The sequence below is a fragment of the Hylaeus volcanicus genome, chromosome 1 (genome assembly GCF_026283585.1).
Source record: "Hylaeus volcanicus isolate JK05 chromosome 1, UHH_iyHylVolc1.0_haploid, whole genome shotgun sequence".
In the NCBI taxonomy this organism is placed as follows: Eukaryota; Metazoa; Arthropoda; class Insecta; order Hymenoptera; family Colletidae; genus Hylaeus; species Hylaeus volcanicus.
Window position 1 is genome coordinate 2,772,294 of NC_071976.1, and position 19,667 is coordinate 2,791,960.

Genomic DNA, 19,667 nt, shown 5'->3' on the forward strand with positions numbered 1-19,667 from the left:
TATCAGCTGGTATGAAATATAAAATTCATTTCGACGTAGCGACCGTATCTCAAATAATTAAATAACGAAAAATTAGTTATTGTATTAAATATCTTCCTCGATATCAGGCAATCTTTACTTAGAAGACTTCGCGTAAGGAGTAATTTTCGAACAAGTTGAGGTCATCGAGTAAAGTGACTTACCATGTACATGTATACTTGCGTACGAAGTTTATCACGATCGCATAATATAAACAAAGCGAATCGAAAACAGCACCTGGGAGACAAACGTGTAAAATCCAAGTGTTCAAAAATTAAATAGCAATGAAAAATGCGATACCAATTAAATCTAAATTTTCCATAATTTTCTGAAATACCAGACCTAATAATATTCTTATTATTCATACAATTTTTATTACTTTTCACGCTGTCCCGAAATTCAGGAACGTTGGCAAGCACTTCAGCAGTAAGTAAAATCACCAAACTATTATCTACATGTTACTACGAAATAGAAAGCCTTGGAAAAAAACTCGCAGCAACATTTAGTAGTGCACTCTGCAAGTTTATTACGTACGTAACGTAAGTACACTTACGTACACTTAGTGTACGTAATGTGGAAAGTATAGCGGAAAGAAAAACCGACTAAAAAAAATGCTATCTTTTCGTGTCTCGTTTCTATACTTTGGTAAGAAAAACTGTGAATTACTGTAAATTATTGTCCACGTGACAAGTTGCAAGTTACAATGGGCTGATATCTAAACGAGCTTGTGTTCACCGATACTCCTTGATATATTGAAGATAATTATGTATACTTTTGTGTGCTTTCAGTTAACCGTTTATAAAATACTCGAGATTAGAGTTCGAGAAGGCATATTTTACCTACTACACCGTAAGAAATTGCAACAATTACAATGAGACATAGCCTTATCTTTCTATATTTCGATTATATAAATCCTCTATCTTCTGAGATGGAAATATTAAGAGTTGACATGTGGACGTTTTTCAATTTGAAACCCGGTATGAGTTTGTCCTCCTGTCTCTACCCTCCATAGTGCAAGGGTTAACCGTACCATAGCTGGGTCGCTCGAAAAATGTTGCACGTTGAAAAAATGGTGGACCTCTCGCTGGCTAACGGTCACGTCGCGTGTATTTCAGGAAAGAAATGGCGAGGGTTGACCCCGCAGGACAGAAGGCCGTACGTCGAGGAAGCCGAGAGGCTGAGGGTCATACACATGCAGGAACATCCGAACTACAAGTACAGGCCACGGCGCAGGAAACACGCGAAACGGGCCCCAGGGGCACCGTCCTCACCTCCGTCCGCGACCAACACCGTTGGCAATAGGTCCAACCCCGCCGGTGCCACGATACATCATTCCATGTAAGTCGATATCTTTTTCCCCTCGGTTCGTGTCGATTTCTCAAGATCATCCCGCCACCGTCAGCGAATTAATCGCGGACGCGAGGACCCTGGGCCTCCAGCCAACGCGATGCGCAGATTAAAAAGCCCGAGGCACTCGAATTGCTCCGCGACAAGGTCTTCTTCGGGAATTAATTCCGAGTAAACGGATGCAAGTACAGATTTTTCCTTTTACGCGATGTTTGTACATATCTTCGAGATTGCGAAACAATTGTTTTCGTTGCATGAACGCGAGTATTAAAAAATGGCCCGGCGTGCAGTCGATGAAAGGGCCATTTTTTTAAATTTCTGATGATTTTGAGGCAATCTGAGCTTCGAAAGCGAAGCCATTACAATGTTCCTGGAGATTTGGTTATTCTTATACCCTGACGTTGTTACTGTTATGTCCGTTTAAGGTCCAAGATGGACAATTACCAAGGCATTCCTCAGATCCCGTGGGGCGGCCATTCCCCGATCTCGTCCCTGTATCACCAGCAGCAGCAGCAGAGTATCCAGGAGTACAAATCGGAGAACAATTCCTTGTACGGTAGCCCTTATACGCCTATCATTCACACACCGGACATATCTCCAGTTGCCAGTCCCGAGCCAGATGGTGAGACCTTGTACTCGCATTAATTAGCATTCAGGCTACCGTAAGGACGTCGCGAGTCAAGTCTCTCGCCGAAGAATCGTCTTGAGAAATTACGTATCATACTTCATGTTCGCTGTCGAGAGCATGTTAACGCATCGTTGATCTCCTGTTTATGCAATCAAACACGTTCCTTTCCAATTAATCTCGCTTCTCGCTTGTACAAGTCGAGTGAACCTCCTGTAACTCTTGTGTACAATTTTATAATTATTGCACAGAGAGTATCCTCGTATCACCTTCCATTTTGGTCCATTCGACCCTATGATCCATGGTAAGCTCTCCGACCAACGATGCGTCGACAAACGATTTTCGCGCACGTCCAAAATGTTCAAAATCTTCAATTCGTTTGAAGTAATTCGATTGTTATCCGTTTTCACGTTGCTAGGGAATTATGTTTCGTTCGAATTACCCTGGGATTAATCTTGATCAGGTGACGGAACGCATTTGCCATCCAGCCAGAACCAAGATCCCGAACGAGATCTGATGGAGGGTACGTCGAAGCAGCACGGCGAAATGAACGAGCAAACGAAACGGTACACCTTTATGAGCGCCGATAATCAGCTGCACACGGGTCATGCTGGTGGCACTAGCATATCATCGTGTCAGAATTCTGGCGGCTACACGGACACGTTAACTTACAAGAAATCGGTGAGTGCCATTATCGTGTAGAACACTCTGTTGACGAGTCTTGTGGAGGCTCGTGTATAATTAAGTTCTGACTTCATTTTCAATAATTCTATAGCTGTACGATACTACTAAAAACGACTACTCGAAATGAAATCAGAGCTCTCAATTATTTATGATTATTAGATTACCTAGGTACTCTACGATTTTTGAACGCTGTTTTCAGGTGAGCTACTTGAATTTCGAAAGGCAGCCGTCGAGCATAGCCGCGGTGGGCATAGCGAACGGGATGATGGTGTCGTGTAACAAGCTGCGCTCCGGGTTCGAAAACGTTGGCTCCGTCACGGGGACTTTTTATCCGCCAGTCGCATCCCCGCACGATCAATCGTTGCAGCACTACACGAGCACTCAGTCCTCGAAGAATGCCAGCTATTCGATGCAGTCCACCGTCGAGGGTAACTATAATCCTGTCCAGTGTGCCAATCGACAGCAGTCCATGGGGATTCGCGGAGCCGCCGAAGGTTGTTCCGGTAATGTTTCATTCATTTTTGCTTGCGTTGGAATGTTACACTTGGACGGATTCCAGCCGACCGAGGATGCGCAGCTTGAGCAATCCTGTTTCTCCTTTTTCAATCCTCTCGTTGCCTTTATTCGAACGTCCTCGCTTGTATCTTGATCTCGTTTAAATATTTCCTGGGCGGATCACGCGTTGCCAAAATCGTACCACGGATACTTTAATTTATATCTTCTGTTTGGTACCAAGTCTCCAAAGCCTGCGTACAAGGCTCCAGACGTCGTGCAGACTTATCCTTCTTACTAACGCGCGGTCCAATTACTTTCAGGCGTGTCCCACCGGTACCAAATGACTCATCATCAGGAGTACCAACAGGAAACTGGCGGTACGGGGCAGCAGCACTCTATATTGGGGCACATGGACCCTGGGATGACCGCGGATGAGGAGCAGCAACAGTCGTTGCAGCTGGAGAAGTACTTCAAGTACGCTCACCCGACGAGCGTGGCTCACAGCAGCCTGTCATCGCAGAATATGCTCGACAGTAATCACAATTACGCCAGTGATCTACGTTATTACGCCCCGCAGCAGTCCCAGATGGACATGTCGAACTCTCAGTGCATCGTGGACGATCAGAATAAAGACGGTCGTTGCTCCAACGTTGGCATCGGCCACGCGATGGACCAGTATCATCAGGGTATGGACGTGGGGAAGTATTCCGACCATCAGTCGCAACAGCAGCAGCAGCAGCAGCAACAACAACAACAACAACAGCAGCAACAGCAGCAGCAACAGTCCCAGCAGCAATCTCAGAGCATGGAGCACGTGTCGAAGGCGGACGACGATTTCAGTGTAATACTTGCTGACGTGCGCAAGACATGTTACAGTAGCTAGTGTCCCCCTCCCCCACTCTAGACATTTTTTTGATACGGGCGACTTATCTTATGGCTGTAGTACCAAGAATCCGTAGGTATATAGCGTTTACAAAGAATCCGGTGCTTATACACATTTTATACTCCGTACACACACACACACACACACACTCAAACACTTCCGGTGCTGATCGTTCTTAATTGCAGAGTGGATCATCTGATCACTGTTTCTTGACGAAAAAAAGACAGATTCTCTTCGAAGACCTCCATGCGCAATGTTCTCACGGCTGGTATGAAAGATGATAAATGGTAGCGATGTGCCGATACCCGAAATCTTTAGGTGTGCTTGCTCAAGGAAAGTTGGCGAGGCTGTGCAATGTGTAGAAGCGGAAGAAGGTACAAGAAGGTAAATAAGGACGCGCTAGGAACGATCCTAGGATTCCTTTGTGGTAAGCGTTGCGGTGCAGTTGTATTTAATATTTATTACGTATAATATTTATTGTGCAACCTTCGTTGCTGAGCTATTCAACCAAGATCTCACGAACCCTTTTAAAAAAACACTTAATCTTGTTTATGTAGTTAAAAAGAAAAAAGAAATAGTAACTTCTAGAAGTTCATCGTGATCTCCATAAAACAACCTACACTTTCGGGTACTCGCACAATGCTAAACATTATCGATTTTCTAACGTTCCATTCGGAAATTGTTCACGTAGAATGCGACGCAATTTATGTCGTAGTTATCATTATCTTCAGCAACGGAATCGGTGAAACCCGCGACGTTATTGTTGAGCTATTTTTATCCACCTATGCACTCATGGTACCGCATAGCACTGTATATTTAGAACATACCAGTATATTTCACTGCGAAAATAGATCGTTCGAACGATTTCCATAGCAAATTAAACGTATCGATTCTCTTTAGCAATGGATCCTTCGGCAGGCTACTTAAAAGATGCTGTTCCGTTCTGATATTCATCGAGAGTGAATGGGAAAATCTGTTCTTCAGCGCTGACACTGTGACATTTAGTCATATTATTTATAACATTAATGGAAAATGTATATGTATAGAATGGAGACACAGTTCTGCGATATTTTGACAATTAGCCGACGAGTGGGACAGACTCCTTTGGCGGTCCTACGTCGAGTGGTTACTACAGTTTCTTCCAATCATAATTCACCGCGTCGGCTAAATGTTGAAAATAGTTCACGTGAGAAGTACTTAGCGAAAAAATCGATACGAAGGCATCGCCGACGAACCTTGTTTCCAATAATCGTACATTAAGATTCTCCTACCATCGCATGTGTATAAGCACGATCTCTTAAACTTTCCTCTGTTCAGCCGACTGAATTGAAATTCGCTGTAAATGTAGCGTGAATAGCAAGAAACGAATTTTTTACTCGCGTAGGCTTCTCACTTTCGTTGTTCTACCCTATGTCTATGTAGCATATGATTATACGTAGCGTGGCAATAAAACGTGGATATTTTATCTGTTCGATGTTGAATTTGAAATAATTTCTAAGCGATGGAATTTAGGTAAGTGTAAAGAAACGCTGGGAAGTGCTAAATTATTTTATGATTATTGTATCGTACTTAATAGAAACAATTATCAACATTCATTATGTATCCCTCGTGTATTTCTCGACCATTCCGATCGAATTTCCGTTCAATTGTTATATTTAAGTTGATTAATTTTAATTGTTGTATGGTGAACCAATTTGGATCACGCGAGAAACAAGTGATTCGCGTATTATATATATATATATATATATATATATATACATATATACATACATGTTATTTAAGGGTACGAACGTTTTACGCATGCGACGAACGCAATCAAACATGATTATTATTTATTCATTCTTTTTATTAAATATATATAAAAAATATGTGTATAAGTTACAATGTCATGTGTAAAGCTGAAATCATATACGGTGAGTTACATCGAGTTCTGATTCGGTATGTCGATAGAAAACGTTTAAATGCTAGAGCATACTCTCTCCGTTTCCACCCTTATTGTATACAATAACTCCCGTTCGCTTTCCCAGAAAAGAAAAAGTTTTCCCGCGACAACCATCGCGGAGTTTACCTTGGTAAATCAGTACGTTTTCGTCATGTGAGAGAGGACTAACATCGAGCGAGTGACTCATTCAAACAGGAACAATTTGTTTGAAATATTTCCCTTACTTTGGACCATGTCAGAATTAGTATTTATACCCTCATTGTTCGTGTGTGTATCCCTTATTTAAACATGCATTAACGACACATATAATTCATGGAAGTTCTAACGACAGTATCACGAACGTATCTGCGATTCACCTATGATTTTCTTGGTAACTATATAACCCTATCCACATACGTATATACACATGTACAAATTTATATTGCTGTTTTGCAAACTTAACCGATTACACTCCACATACAAATTGCTTTAACGAGTCGTGCCACAACGATTCACTCCCATGACACGAAGATTCGCGACGAACGTTGGCTAACTCTTGGCTTTTCTTTTTTATAATAAATATAGTCATTTGGCGATACCAAATGTAACGATGTCCAGTGCCATTTGACACGTGGTACAAATTTCACACATATCGGATTACAGGCGTAAGTATGTGCAATTCAGTTTTTCTTTTTTTCACTTACACTAGAGGATTCTTTAAACGCGTTAAATTCGTTAAATAATTCATGTCCGTGAGGAAGCGCGTAGAGCTGCGTCGTGTGTACACATATATTACGTTTAGTATTAAATTGGACAGATATTGCAGTCTTGTTTGTAGCGATTTGCTATGAAATGTATACTGTCGTTTCTCTCTCTCTCTCTCTCTCATAAATGCAAAGCAACTTCTTTCGTACAAATAGCAAACGTAAACTCTTTATACAAATTGATCGTTTTACCCGCAATTCGATATTGCAAATCTTATACTACAAACTGTACACAATTTGATTAACTGCAGCCTTTATATACAGACCTAATTTATTTGTGTGCTTTCTTTCATTATTTTTGTATTTACCGTGGGTCACGCGAGTATTCGAAAGCTTGCAATCGAAACGTTTCAATTAACAAAATGTATCAATTGTAAACGTGATAATAATTTACTGTAAACAAAAATTTTGTTGATATAATTCTGATGATAGCGTGATTGATATATCTCGTTTATTAAAGTATTTCGTTGCACTTTTCGAATACTATCGCGATCAACTGTATATTACAACGTGCGTGTTACACTATATACAATTGAAACTTAACTTATACGTGTAAATGGCAGCTTTACAAGTCATGTATAAAACTCTATACACACATAATGCATTCTGGCATTGCACGTGAATAAATTCGACGCAGACGTCTTTACGTTACCCTGAATGGATTATTTGTAACCCATGCTATTCTCACTGCGTACAATGTTTACCGTCAACCAACGCCAGTTGTACCACCAGATGTAAACAGTAAGGGAAAACAGTCGCTTTCAAGCTCGCGAAGAGCTCGAACGTTCTTCGAACGACCGTACGTCTTTAATTAACTATTATTTTGCAACAAAGTATCTGAATCCATGATCGCTACACAACTGCACGTGTACTGCTTGTGACGATATATGTACGTACATATGTTTCTTTAGTACTTTTAAGATACATTGTGCATATTATTGATTATATCAGAAATGTCGACCATTTCGATAAATACGCTAAAAGATTCCACTCGGGAATGTAACACGACGACGAGTCAAATTGAAGTTTACGTATTATAAGATATGATATAAGTCTTTTGGGATGTAGCTTCTCTTTCTTTTCCTTTCTAAGCTTTTCTTCACTCGTTACACCGTTTCTTATAACAAAATATTCTGAGTCGTTACACTAGCGAAATGTAAATATTGCTGTTACAAATGTATCCATTCAGAAAAGTCTATAAAAGTGAGAATACGTCTAAAAATGACGATCTTAAATAATTCGATCTACTCTAGTTTTGTGTTCTTGAAAATATGCCATCGAAGAAATAGAAACCGATCAACTAATAATGGAAAATACGTTGCTACGTTAAATAGGAAAATATTGCTCAGGAATCATTTCGAGTGAAATTTTTCGTATGTTTCGCTAAACGCGAGCACCGCGTGGAGCGGTCCGTTATTAAAATAATTTTTATGCGTGTATGCGACAAGCTTGGAAATTCGATGAGATCAATGACGATTTGTCAAATGTACACAAGTAACAAAAATAGCCTTTACAGCAACTGTTTACTTTTATAGATATCGGAACATTGGCATGAGTAGAACTCCAAAAGAAGAGGAAATTTCATGGCTACGCGATCTCTGTTGACGTAAAAATGGTAAGTTATCCTGCTTACAGTAAACCTTTTTATAGTTTGAACAACCTTACCCATCTTATTACACTAGAATCTATATACCTACAGTGTTCTTATGTGTCATTCATCCCATAAACAATTCTGTTTCATTTTAGAGTAGTATGAGAATATAAAACACTTTTTACAAGTCTTAATACCACATTTATACGGAGCGGCTACTTTTTTACCGTCGCTTTTGCTCTTACAGAATTTCAAACCGCACGGGTACCACCCGATGCATAACTCTAACGAACACGTGCAAGGTGCCCACATGTTAGACGTGTCCGAGCACCTTGTCACGAATAATGATCTAGAATCGTTTGTACCTTGTTGCGTTACGGAGTTTGTGCTGAAGTTGTACACAGCCGCCATAAGCGAAAGTTCTGACGAGCCTAACGAATTAAAAAACAACATTTTACATACACCATCAGAAGTCCGATAGAAACTACTTTTATAGCAGCGAATAAATGTGCCGCAAAGTGCTTCATATTACGAAGAGAGATGAACTGTGATATTGACTAACAAGCAGCAACCAGGAGGGGAAAGGGCAACAGAGATAAATAATACTCCAAAATAAACCACAAGCCAGGAAAGGTTTGGAAATCTGATAATAACTCCAAATATGTGGAATATATTTTGTCTAAATGTAAGTGCAACTCACCAGGCCTCTGAATCCATTGTTTAATGTCCTCATTCCTGGTGTAAGCAGATCCTGCTGCTTCTCCGCAAAGAGTTGCAATGTGCTTAGAAATATCTTTAGACTCTGCCACATCCAAAAACAGGTCCATGGTATAGTTTACATGACCCTTGTCTTCCTCTGCTACACGAATGGTGCCTGGGTTCTTTTGTCTCAATTTGGACATCGCATCAGAGGATATGAAATCCACCTTGAAGAAGTGATTCACGAAGCACAAGACCTGATACTGATTTTGACCGCGTTCTTCCTCACCAAGGACCAAGGCTTTTATAATCTGTACTTCCTACACAGAAATTTTGAACATTGTGTCAATGTTTATAAAAACATCAACAACACAATTAATTTCAGAAGGACTAATTACATTTTTGAAGTCGATGAGCTGTGTCACCAAAGTGCCATCGGAGCATTGAAATTCCAAAGTGATTACATCCTCTGTGACGTTGGATGAAATTGTCTCCAGAAGAATATCACCACCCTGCGAGACAAAAGACACAAATGGCACGTACAGTCGATTCATTACCGAATCCCTTTGTTGCTACACTCTATTGTTTTTGAGGTTAATGCGATTAACTATTGCATCAAGAACACCTATATCGATTTAATGTTTTTGCAACGAATTGTTTTCACGATCGTACTCTTTTCGAACGACAAAACTGTCGATGGCTGAAGAAAATAAACGAGTTCGTACCTGATTTTTGACATTTATGAGCAAGTGAGTCGTACAAACACCGTACAAATATTGCAATACGAAGCAAACTGTGAATAATTCGTTGAGCATCTTCATTGTCGCATGTTGTAACTGCGTTCGTCGCGGTATCGAGAACTTTTGCAATTAACTTTGATGAATCGACATTTATTTGAATAATAAATACTTTAAAGATAACCTATTGGTAAGAACCGCCTACTCCGCACTCCATCGCGGTCGAACATTCACTCCCTAGGGGCATACACTACAAACTATATAGACGAGCACACTATATAGAATCTATGAGAATCACTATGAGAATCGCCTAAAATTGAATTTTATTATTCTTTTATCGATATAAAATATCCTCAGTTTTATTCGGTACATCGTGTTAAAACTCTCTCGCTGTCCTGCGATTTCATCGTAATAGAGCTTCGTTGTATGCTCGTTCGTCCAGTTAAGGGTGCTTTGGAAGATAAGCAAGATTCGTTATCTTCTCTGCAACTTTACAAGGTAAACACTGTTTTATCGAATGAAATCAACGCAATGTTAAAATTTTCGATCGACACTTACAGGACTTTCGATCGTAACTCCGACAACGTGGGTGGAGTATTAGGTCTCTCGACTGGTTTCAAATCGTACATTTTCAGATGCTCGTAAACTGGAATCTGTAAACGCACTTTTCTTATAAATTCGCGCTCAAACAACCATTCGAATAATCTCTGTTCTTCTAAATTTCAATGTCCTCCAAACAGATTTAAATATTCCCGCCAAAAAGCGCAACCACGGACTACAGAGTTACTAGATAGAAGCACACTCACATAAGACAGGGACGTGTCGAGAATCGTTGGCTCGATATACTTCTTCGAAATATCAGGGACTCGATAAAAGCTACCCAGTATCGGTGGTCGCAAGCTCTTTCCATAAATAAACGTCGTTTCGTTGTTACTCGAGTCCGACTCGTTTGAGTCGGCCAAAGCCAGATCTTTCTCATCGATTACATCTGCATTCTCCATCTCGTCGAACGATCTCTGGCTAACCGATCGAGCGGCAAAGTCTTGAACCGCAACCAGGCCGAACTACTTTCGCAGAAATAAAGCCAGGGGACCCACTTCGAGTCAAGTACCAGCCTCTAGAATTCTAGATAATGATTCGAGAGTGCTCTCCAACGTTACGCCCGCCGAAGGGTTCACGAACTGAAGTTCCGCGGGCCGATATTTGGTCGATAAGCTCCGCTCTATTGAGCAACGGGCACCGAGGAGAGTTACCATTCACTCCCCTGGAACGTAATTATTCCTTTCCCCCATTCTTTCCTCCCTTGCAGATTTTTTTTTAATTTCTTTGCGGAGGGAAATAAAGAAAGAAAGCATCCCCGTAGCGTCCACCCACGTGCACGATAAGGGATGAGACATCAACGACACATTGTGTAGTATTGCAATGTTTGCGCTTATCAGCTCCATCATACAATAATGATACCTACTTTATTATGCATCGTTTCACTCGTCCGACAAAAGCAAGTTCAATTTCGCAACGTTGAAAGGGAAAATAAAACGAAACGGCACGAAAATGCAATTGCGTTTTCGCATCTTTGAGGTGCAACGGATGGAAAATAATCCGACGGAAAAATAATATCGCGTTCTCTCGCCACTTTGAGACGCAAGAGACGAAAAATAAAACGAAATGAACGTAATATTGCGTCTTGTACACCTTCCAAGTATGAGACGCGAAAGCGTAAGGGATGGAAAGACGCTTTTTCGTCGCACGGGAAATACAAATCTCGATGAAGTACTGTATTGGCAATTTTATCACGTAAAGGAATATAGCAGCACGACGCAGAAGACCTAAGAGTGAGGTTGAAACGTTGCAGGGAATATGCAAATATTAGTCGCCGTCTAGTTTTGTCGCAGCATTAAACAGAAAGAAATTAGATCGATCGAACGATACTATTCCTGTATTTGGAAACATTGTCAAGCACGAGGACGTACACGTGTCCCCCGAGTACTCCTCAGAAAATAACGCAAAATATACACTATATATGGCCACGTCAAACGCGTCTATTATTATTCTCGATTTAGCTCGTCATAGGTATGGTATAAGCTATTTGTCTCCTACCTTACGGACATCTGTCTTCAACCACGGTCACGCATACGTGGTGGAATGACCATTCGAACAATCTTCGCGAATCTATACGCTCGGTACAAGAATTCTTTTTTAAAGAGAACTCTGGGAGTAGAAAAGGTTAAACATTTCTGGTACGACACGTTACATTGATTCTTATTTCCGTTGTATCTCGGATACAGAAACTAAGGTCCTGAAAGTGGGTCTTCTTTTATCTAATCCGTTTACCTAATATCGTTACAAAAATACCGACAAAGTCGCAATCAAAGGGGAAAGATACTGGAAGAATGAAGTATCAAGAATCCTCATCGAGACGGAAGATTCCGAGTGTCCCACACTTTCGTAGCATGAGGAAATCGATTCATAACTCGGGGCCATTCATGGTCTGACACGAGGACTTCAACTCCGAGAATATCCTAATAGGGGCTGTTCATACATTGCGAAATCAATTATTCTAAACCACTTGTGTTTCATTAGAGAATAATCTTTTCAAATTTTTGTAACTCTTCGTAAGCCAAATTACGACTACTACAGAAAATGATTGACGAAGAAGAAGGTGATCGAGGAGTGAATATTTTAAGTGTAATCATCCTGCGTAAGATATGGTAACGAATATCTGTTGCGAGCAGATAACAGCCCCATCGGTGGGTGGATGTAATTTTAGAATCACATGACATTAGAGAAGGTTAAGAGGGTTTTCCCATGTCTGGGAGTCTACCGTATTTTTGCTATCATTTCTTAAAGCGTAGGGTTTCGGGTAGCAACCCTAAAGGGACGTGTAAGAATAAACATCGTTGCAACCCTCGACATAACCTAGCTACCTGCTCCGAAGCTCGAACCACCCCAAAGTCGCAACGTACCCTCGTCGTCTGGAATTAGTCACATTCGACTTGTCCGTACGTGAAAGCGTTCAATTGTTCCAACGATCCCTAGTCGTCGTTTCCGAAACCGATCCGCGCCCATTCAAGCCTGCGTCGCGTAGGGGGTGGGGACGTAATCCAGAAGGGTGAGTTCCATCAAACGTCCGCGGCCGAGCGTGACGTCGTGCCGGCGAAGACGGTGATCTCCGGCGTCGAATCACGGGCGTCCCAGGCGCACGCGTCCGCCAACCGATATCAAACGACGGGGAGGCGAACGGCGCAGAGCGTCGGTTCCGTCGAAACGGCGGAAAACGTAACGTGTTTTATCGATTTCGTCGGGGTCGGCCATGTTCGTGTCCGCCAGCGGTCAGGCGCACTCGTGTCCCACCTCGAGAGACCGTGCCATCGATAGATTTTCCACCGTCTACACCGTCGTCGATGTCGCTGGGCGTATAACGATGCGCTTGTAAAACGCGACCCCCGTGTTTCCCACCACGACGAGATACCACGTACGTTTTCGCATCGACTTTGGTTCGCGTGACTGCAGCTTGACGAGCAACCACCCAGGCGAGGAAGCAACCCCCGTTCGAGAGCAGGCAGCCCACCAACAACCGCCGTGAGTAGAACTCTCCTCGCGGAGCAACCCTTATCCTCCAGAAACTGTTCTCTCGTTCCTCTTCGCGTTTCGACACCGATACATTCCGTGGTTATTTCGACTAGTGCTCTCGGGGAATTTTCCTTTCGGGGAAGCTTCTACGGTTTCCCAAGCACTTCTCGAGAAAGCTAGCTCCCTGTGCCTCTACCACCGAGTATCATCGTTGTCAGTTCCGGTTAGTGATCGCGGGCTACCATGATTTCGAGGCTTTTCTGGGTCGCAAGGTAGTCCTAGATGCTTTCGTAGTTGGTCGCTTTAACTCCGTTTCGGTGGTTTTCATCGTCGATGGTAATGCCTGGCGCGTTTAGGTTCTCGTACACGAGCGGAGATTATAGATTTCTCGAACCGCGAGGAAGCTATTTCTGGTTACTACTGCTGCTAACCTTCTGCCGTTTCTCTGTGGGTCGTCTTTTGGGGGGTGGTTGTCACACTTGTTAGCGGCAGTCTGTTATTTCCATTTATGTGGCTCGGTTTTGAGCTTCTGATTTGGGGTCTGTTGGTAGTAGTCCGGTACGTCTGTCTCTTGTTATTGGATTTAGGTGGTGGTTAGATTTTCTGAGGTGATAGTTTAATTTTTGTTAAATTGTGATCTCCTATTTCTACCTATGTGGGTGCTGGTTAATCATACTTCTCCAGGCAGTATTTAAAGTTGGCAATCGGACCCTGTCAGCAGTGGCAGTCTATCATGTCTACCTCTCGACCATCGCGAGTCGTTTATCATCCTGGAGATGACAGTTGGATTTTATTACTCGTAGACTGATATTTTCACCTACGTATCTCGCTCTCTCTCTCTCTCTCTCTCTCTGCTGGCAGATGGACTCTATTAGCGACAATCTATCATTTCTGCTGCTTTGAATTGTTTCTGGAGGTGCCAGGCGAAATTTCCAAGTAGCATTCACATCTCTCAATTTGCCTTATTTCCAGACGGTAGTTAAACTTCTAATACTCTGCAATCTCCATCTCCGTGGGTTATTTCCTAGAGTGACAGCCACGTTCAGATAACGGTACCAAGCCATTAGTCTACCTCTCTGTCACCCTGGCTCATTACTCAATGAGTAAACTTTATCCACAGCAGTCTGTGATTCCAATCTCCGGGCCATTTCGTCTTACCCAACGTTCAAGCTCCGTCAATACCATCGGTCTATGGGTTTATGGGTTGTCTATGGGCCAGTGGATCAAACCCATTTCTAACTCTCTCACATTCCAAAATATCCACGAAACCCTCGTGTTCCGTCGTCCTATATTTCGAAACACCAGGGTTTCACTCGTTTCGTTCCTGGATCGTCCTCGAGACTGTCGTTCGTAAAGTTTCCCCTCGTTTTACCTTTGACTTCTACGTCCACCGTTGCGCGAATCGCTCTGAACTCTCTCCCTGGACTTCACGGGTCGTCGATCGTTTCAGAAACGTTCCCTTCCCTTCCCTGCACCCGTGAACCGTGAGGACTCTTCTTTGCCGCGGTCAGCTTTCGAGCCTTCGGTTTGTGCAGCGGCCAGTCGACCGACATGATCGCGCTGAAACTGCTGTTCCTATTTTGCCGCAACCTTTTCAACCTTATTATCGTCCCGTGGCCTGTGGTTGATCCCCACGCTGGACTAAGTGCAATTTAGTCGATTCGTTTACGAAAGGGACGAACTCTGGGGTCCGACAAAACTAGGACTGTAGGTGAATCAATGGTGTGTTGCAGTGGATCAAAGCTGGCGATAGGGTTGATGTAAGCTGATTTGGTGTTGATAGAAGACCTTCGTAGAGATATTCTGAGTAATAGGAATTTTAGGAGGATGAGGTTTGAGACTATATCCAAGTGTATCGATTCTCGGTTTCCCCTCGATAGAACCATAACCGTCACATTAACGCAGGGTTTAATCCACCATGTTTAATCCACATTTTCGTTGTACCATTGAGAAACGAAGAGAAAGAGTGTAAATTCGACGCACAGAAGTAAAGATAAGCGTACGAATTCTGTGCAAAGGCGAGGAGTAGTTATATATGCTGTTATTAACCTAACCTCGATACGTATCTCTGAAAACGTGAGCAACACCAGCCTATCGATCCTCCTCCAGCATTCCCGGCGTGAAATTTCATGCTTCTAATTTTCTCCGGTATCGATGGCATCGCTGCGCTCCGAACGCGGAAGTCGATCGCTACCAGAGCCCGTGAGTGAACGTCGGTGGACCCCGTGGGTCCTCTTTTCGCGAACCCAACCCCTTTGTTGTCCCGTTAGCACACTTTCTGACAACTTTACTTGTCCATATCAACCTCCTCTGTTCTATTATCTTTCTTTCTTGCTCGGTCTGTTTCAGTCTTCATCCACTCTCTTAAGTAAACACTCGATCGAATAAATCGCTACAGTATTATTTTTATTCGGCACCTATCGAATCGAATTCTGCTCGTGATTCGTTACAAGGGTGCTAGCGATACAACGCGAATAGCGATCGACGTGAGGAACGTCCTTGCGGATGATATCGAGGCCAGTCGATAGTCGATTGACCGTTATCTTAAAGAATAGACGATAACGTTGGAACGAATTAGATAACAGCGACGAACAGAATGTGTCTAGGAAAGTACATTTGCCGTGTGGTCTCGATAAGCTTCGCGAAACACCCTTTTATTATTCGTCGCGCGCGATTCGAATAAAACTTTGCCCCCGTCACCCGGGCTGAAGGCACTAAACGTAATTAATGTTTCGCGACGAGTGCCGTCTCCCCGGTGCTCGACCACTTTGCGACCCGTAAACTCGCAACGAGATTGAATTTATAAGTCGGTGAAATTGCTCGAGTGCGCTTCACCGTGATTCGAAAGCAGAAATCGCCTCGATTGGTCGGTGGTCTGGGTTGTAAAGCTAATTACGCGTCGCACGACCTAACGTGAACCAGGCTTAATGCTGCTGTTAACGCCGATTAATCGCTCGCCGCACAAATTAGTTCCTACGCGTTAATAGGATTCGCCGTTAGGCAGAAAACGACGTGAAAGGTACAGGATGGCGAAGAATGATCGATGGCGCGCGAAGGGTTTACAAAAAGGGGACTAAAACAGAAATTTGCTTGCTCGACCCGTATCGAGCAAACTTTATTTATTGTGCGTATATTCCTGGGGACAAAAATACGAATTCGTCAGAATTTGACAACGTCCAGTTCAAGTATTCATGCCACCCTTTTTTTAGAACGTGGAACGTCGCATCGAGAATAGAAAACCGGGTTGTGGTAATAGTCTCGAAGTGAACAGCGGAGAGAAGATTATTTTTAGGCGCGCTACATCGTATTATAGAAACAATTGTTTTAAACGGACGTTTCGCGGTACTCTAATAGCGCGTAGAGACATAGGAATTTCAGAATGTCTATAGAAGCAGAGACTGAGAAGTCGCGGTTAATATTATTGGACCAGTATCTATAAGCATGAGGTCGTATCGATTCGAGCTTTGACTATGCACTTGTGCCCGCTATTGCTCGATGCACGCCAGCAAAACCCAGATCCTATTCGAACACAATGCTAGTCGAAGACAAACGCACCCTGAATCTCACGAGTGATTGTTGTAATTGCGCAACGACAGCAATCGTAGAGTAATTCTGTAATAATAGTAGGCGTAGGCTTCCTACGAACTTATACTTGCTCTAATTTCGGTGCGAAATCTATCACTCCATTTCGTTATAAAATTTCTGTTGACTTAATATCGATTAAATAGTTGTCTGAATATTTGTCGAGCGCTTCTTTCGAAAAGAAAACAGATCCCAATGGCACGACAAGCTCGAATCTCATAGCGGACTCGGGATGTTTTGCGACCATCTTCAATTATAGGTGTAATAACATGGAACGTCGGTTGAAACGTGTTCTTTGGTGGGGCGGACGGTTTAGTGGCCAGACGAGAGAGTGCACGCGATTGCCTTGATTAAAGTGTGCTTCTGAAAGAATACCCGTCCTCGCGTTCCGTATAAGAACGCCCCAACGTTTCCATGGCGCGTTTCTTAAACGTCGGCTTACGTATTCATAAATCTATTCGATGAAATAACACTAGAAAATATTTTTTTTTACCAAGATTCGACTTTATCTACTGTCATCACATGGTCACAGAACAAGCCCTTCATTACGAAAGTGGACGCAAGTTCGTTTTTTCTAAATTGGAGTTTCTCGCAAGCACTGTTTAAGAAAAGTCTTAATATTGTCTGTGAAGAAGTTTCAGTGTCAACGAGGTAAAGTTTCCTTAGGAACGTGGTAAGTAAAGTTCAGTTGCTAAACAGCGCGAGGAAAGCATTCATTATGAAACTGGTGTAAGTCCGCGAACAGGAACGTCTCTGCTGCATAGGAGATGTAAATGTGAAAATGTATAGCGCGAGGAAAAGCTGCTCTAGGAGTTTTTAATTTTTTGGGGGAACACGTTTTCTCCTACATAAACTAATGGCGGTTTTCATCGCACCATACATCAGATAAGTGTCGCACTTTGTACCTTTCCAACCTCTGGATAACTCGGACAGAACGCTGCTTGCTTAAACCTGTTATCGGAGGTTCATTAAGCAAATGGCTGAGTTACACAGGAGTCAATCTCGACACGCAAATCGCGACTAAAGCTAGGGTTGATGAACGAGCTGCCAATCTGGAACGAAGCGTCCTTTTTTGAAAATCGTCAGGCCACCTAATAGCTTATTTAAGAGCACGTTCGATCCATCGGACGCAGTATCCTTGGAGATATAAGAGAAGACGAAGTAAAACAGGACATGGAGGAACTAGGAGAATCCTATCGAGGAGCAAGACGAAGTGCTACTGGATAAAAGATCTAGTGGCACGTTTAAATGCAGAGTAGGTCGGAAGAGCACGTATTCCTTGGAGAAGGAAACTGTAATAGTGAGAGAATATATAGGGAAACGAAGCTTGGAATTAGTGCCAAGGAAGAAGAATTATCGAAGCTTAAAAATACTCCCTGTATCGTTGAAATCTTTCAAGAAGACTCCTAGCCTCAAACTAACTTACATTTATTAAATCCACGGGGAAAATATTTGTTTTTTAAAAATCATTCTCAACGTTTCAATCGTTTACATTCTAAATACGCAGAATAAAGTTTTCCATGCGAGGTTTTGTTCCTGAGAAAATTGATTTTTAACGTTTCCTGGATACATAAAGTTTTCCATGCGAGGTTTTGTTCCTGAGAAAATTGATTTTTAACGTTTCCTGGATACACGCGCTACTATTTAGTCTGACGTGTCTGTCCATTGCTCGCTGTTTCTACTTATTCTGGCATTCAGCACACCGATCATGGTATCATCCGCATTAAATGATTCCAGCTAGTTACAAGCTGGATACTCCCTCGGAATTATTATACCATAAATGTTGTCTCTGTGTTCGTCAAACTCTATGCAGTGTCCTGGAAATTTTGTACGAGAGAGTTATTTTTCAGAGAATATTTCAGCGCCTTCGAAGTTCATTATACGTTCGTCATTACTGCTAACGACAAAGAATCACCGAAGCTTGGAAATATTCCTGTTATGAAACTGCTGCGAGCAGATTCGAGACTCCGCGTGTAAATCCTATTGAAAGATATCCGTATTGATTTTACACACTTCTCCGATATACCGGGTGGCCCGACAGAAACAGGCCAACTTGGTGTTTTCGATGTTCTTAGTGTCTTCGAGTGAGAAATGATCTCTTCGCTACCGTGCAAATATATATAAACATATTTGAAAGGAAACATGACTGATTAAAGATAAGATATATATATATATTATTATTAAAAGTAGTGGGTACGTTAAGGTATCCTGGTCTTAGCGAATCACCCCGTATAAAACGCTCCTGCTTTTCATCGATAGGCAAGACATTGAACGCCACGAAGCACGCGCGATACTGTTTCTTACCTCCGAGCTTCCCTCCTACGCCGAGTTCACTAATTATCGCGGATTCCTAAGTCAAACATAATTAGCGCCCTGCGCGAATTCGAGGCACGCTCAAAGCCCTATTTATTCTCCTGCGTTTGCTGCACGGCGAGCCTTTTGTGAGTGGGTCGTCGTTAAATCACTGATTTTCTTTACCCCGTCGGCGCTTTTTACCCCGTTGAATGGAAAATACAACGACAATTACTGTTCAGACTCGCGCTACATTATCAATTAATAAACGAAACGAGAAAATTCAAACCGGTCTCGGTATTCTCAGTTATGGAGGATTCAAGAGGGCAATTTTCCTTAGTAGTTATTTCAACCGAGTGCTTCGTTTATTTAAAGGAATTCTTATTTTTCTTGAAAATAATTTGAAAGCATATTTCTAAGCTTTGACACCATAAAAATGAAATATTCAATGTCCCACAG

General features: G+C 42.4%; 4 protein-coding genes across 10 annotated transcripts in view; 2 read left to right on the forward strand and 2 right to left on the reverse strand.

The window, feature by feature from the left end:
• The window catches only part of LOC128882158 (putative transcription factor SOX-15), a 43,648-nt gene extending 37,994 nt beyond the window's left edge, over positions 1–5,654 (forward strand). The window contains exons 5-10 of one of the 3 annotated variants that reach the window (XR_008458303.1): positions 1,134–1,356; positions 1,791–1,987; positions 2,454–2,671; positions 2,874–3,177; positions 3,490–4,128; positions 4,238–5,654. Coding sequence is in view for 1 of the 3 variants with exons in the window: in XM_054133734.1 (XP_053989709.1) it covers positions 1,134–1,356; positions 1,791–1,987; positions 2,454–2,671; positions 2,874–3,177; positions 3,490–4,052 (1,505 nt within the window). In the remaining 2 variants the exon portion in view is untranslated. Of the gene's footprint in view, positions 1–1,133; positions 1,357–1,790; positions 1,988–2,453; positions 2,672–2,873; positions 3,178–3,489 lie in introns of all 3 variants that reach the window. The other 2 variants (XR_008458305.1, XM_054133734.1) reach the window with 2 other exon arrangements.
• The window catches only part of LOC128882197 (out at first protein), a 59,646-nt gene extending 49,652 nt beyond the window's left edge, over positions 1–9,994 (reverse strand). Inside the window, exons 1-4 of one of the 2 annotated variants that reach the window (XM_054133789.1) lie at positions 9,753–9,990; positions 9,426–9,539; positions 9,029–9,347; positions 8,359–8,759 (exon numbers count right to left, since the gene is read on the reverse strand). In XM_054133789.1, the coding sequence (XP_053989764.1) occupies positions 8,449–8,759; positions 9,029–9,347; positions 9,426–9,539; positions 9,753–9,848 (840 nt within the window). In that variant the 5' untranslated portion in view covers positions 9,849–9,990 and the 3' untranslated portion in view covers positions 8,359–8,448. Of the gene's footprint in view, positions 1–8,358; positions 8,760–9,028; positions 9,348–9,425; positions 9,540–9,752 lie in introns of those variants that run through there. The other variant, XM_054133797.1, reaches the window with a different exon arrangement.
• The window catches only part of LOC128882174 (synaptotagmin 1), a 32,922-nt gene continuing 19,146 nt past the window's right edge, over positions 5,892–19,667 (forward strand). Inside the window, exons 1-2 of one of the 4 annotated variants that reach the window (XM_054133762.1) lie at positions 5,894–7,626; positions 8,273–8,352. In XM_054133762.1, the coding sequence (XP_053989737.1) occupies positions 8,350–8,352 (3 nt within the window). In that variant the 5' untranslated portion in view covers positions 5,894–7,626; positions 8,273–8,349. Of the gene's footprint in view, positions 8,353–13,137; positions 13,344–19,667 lie in introns of those variants that run through there. The other 3 variants (XM_054133769.1, XM_054133752.1, XM_054133778.1) reach the window with 3 other exon arrangements.
• Positions 10,108–11,826, reverse strand: LOC128882208 (WD repeat-containing protein on Y chromosome-like). Its single transcript, XM_054133802.1, has 3 exons — positions 10,571–11,826; positions 10,323–10,417; positions 10,108–10,247 (listed from the first exon to the last, which is right to left on the reverse strand). Exons 1-3 carry the CDS (start codon positions 10,763–10,765, stop codon positions 10,124–10,126), a joined length of 414 nt encoding a protein of 137 aa, XP_053989777.1. The 5' UTR covers positions 10,766–11,826; the 3' UTR covers positions 10,108–10,123.

Bases quoted from the DNA above. Each gene is read 5' to 3' on its own strand.
- LOC128882208 (XM_054133802.1), bottom strand. From the start codon at position 10,765: ATGGAGAATGCAGATGTAATCGATGAGAAAGATCTGGCTTTGGCCGAC. The intron at 10,418-10,570 runs GTGAGTGTGCTT...GTGCGTTTACAG, and splicing joins TCGACACGTCCCTGTCTTAT to ATTCCAGTTTACGAGCATCT. The intron at 10,248-10,322 runs GTAAGTGTCGAT...GTAAAGTTGCAG, and splicing joins GAGTTACGATCGAAAGTCCT to AGAAGATAACGAATCTTGCT.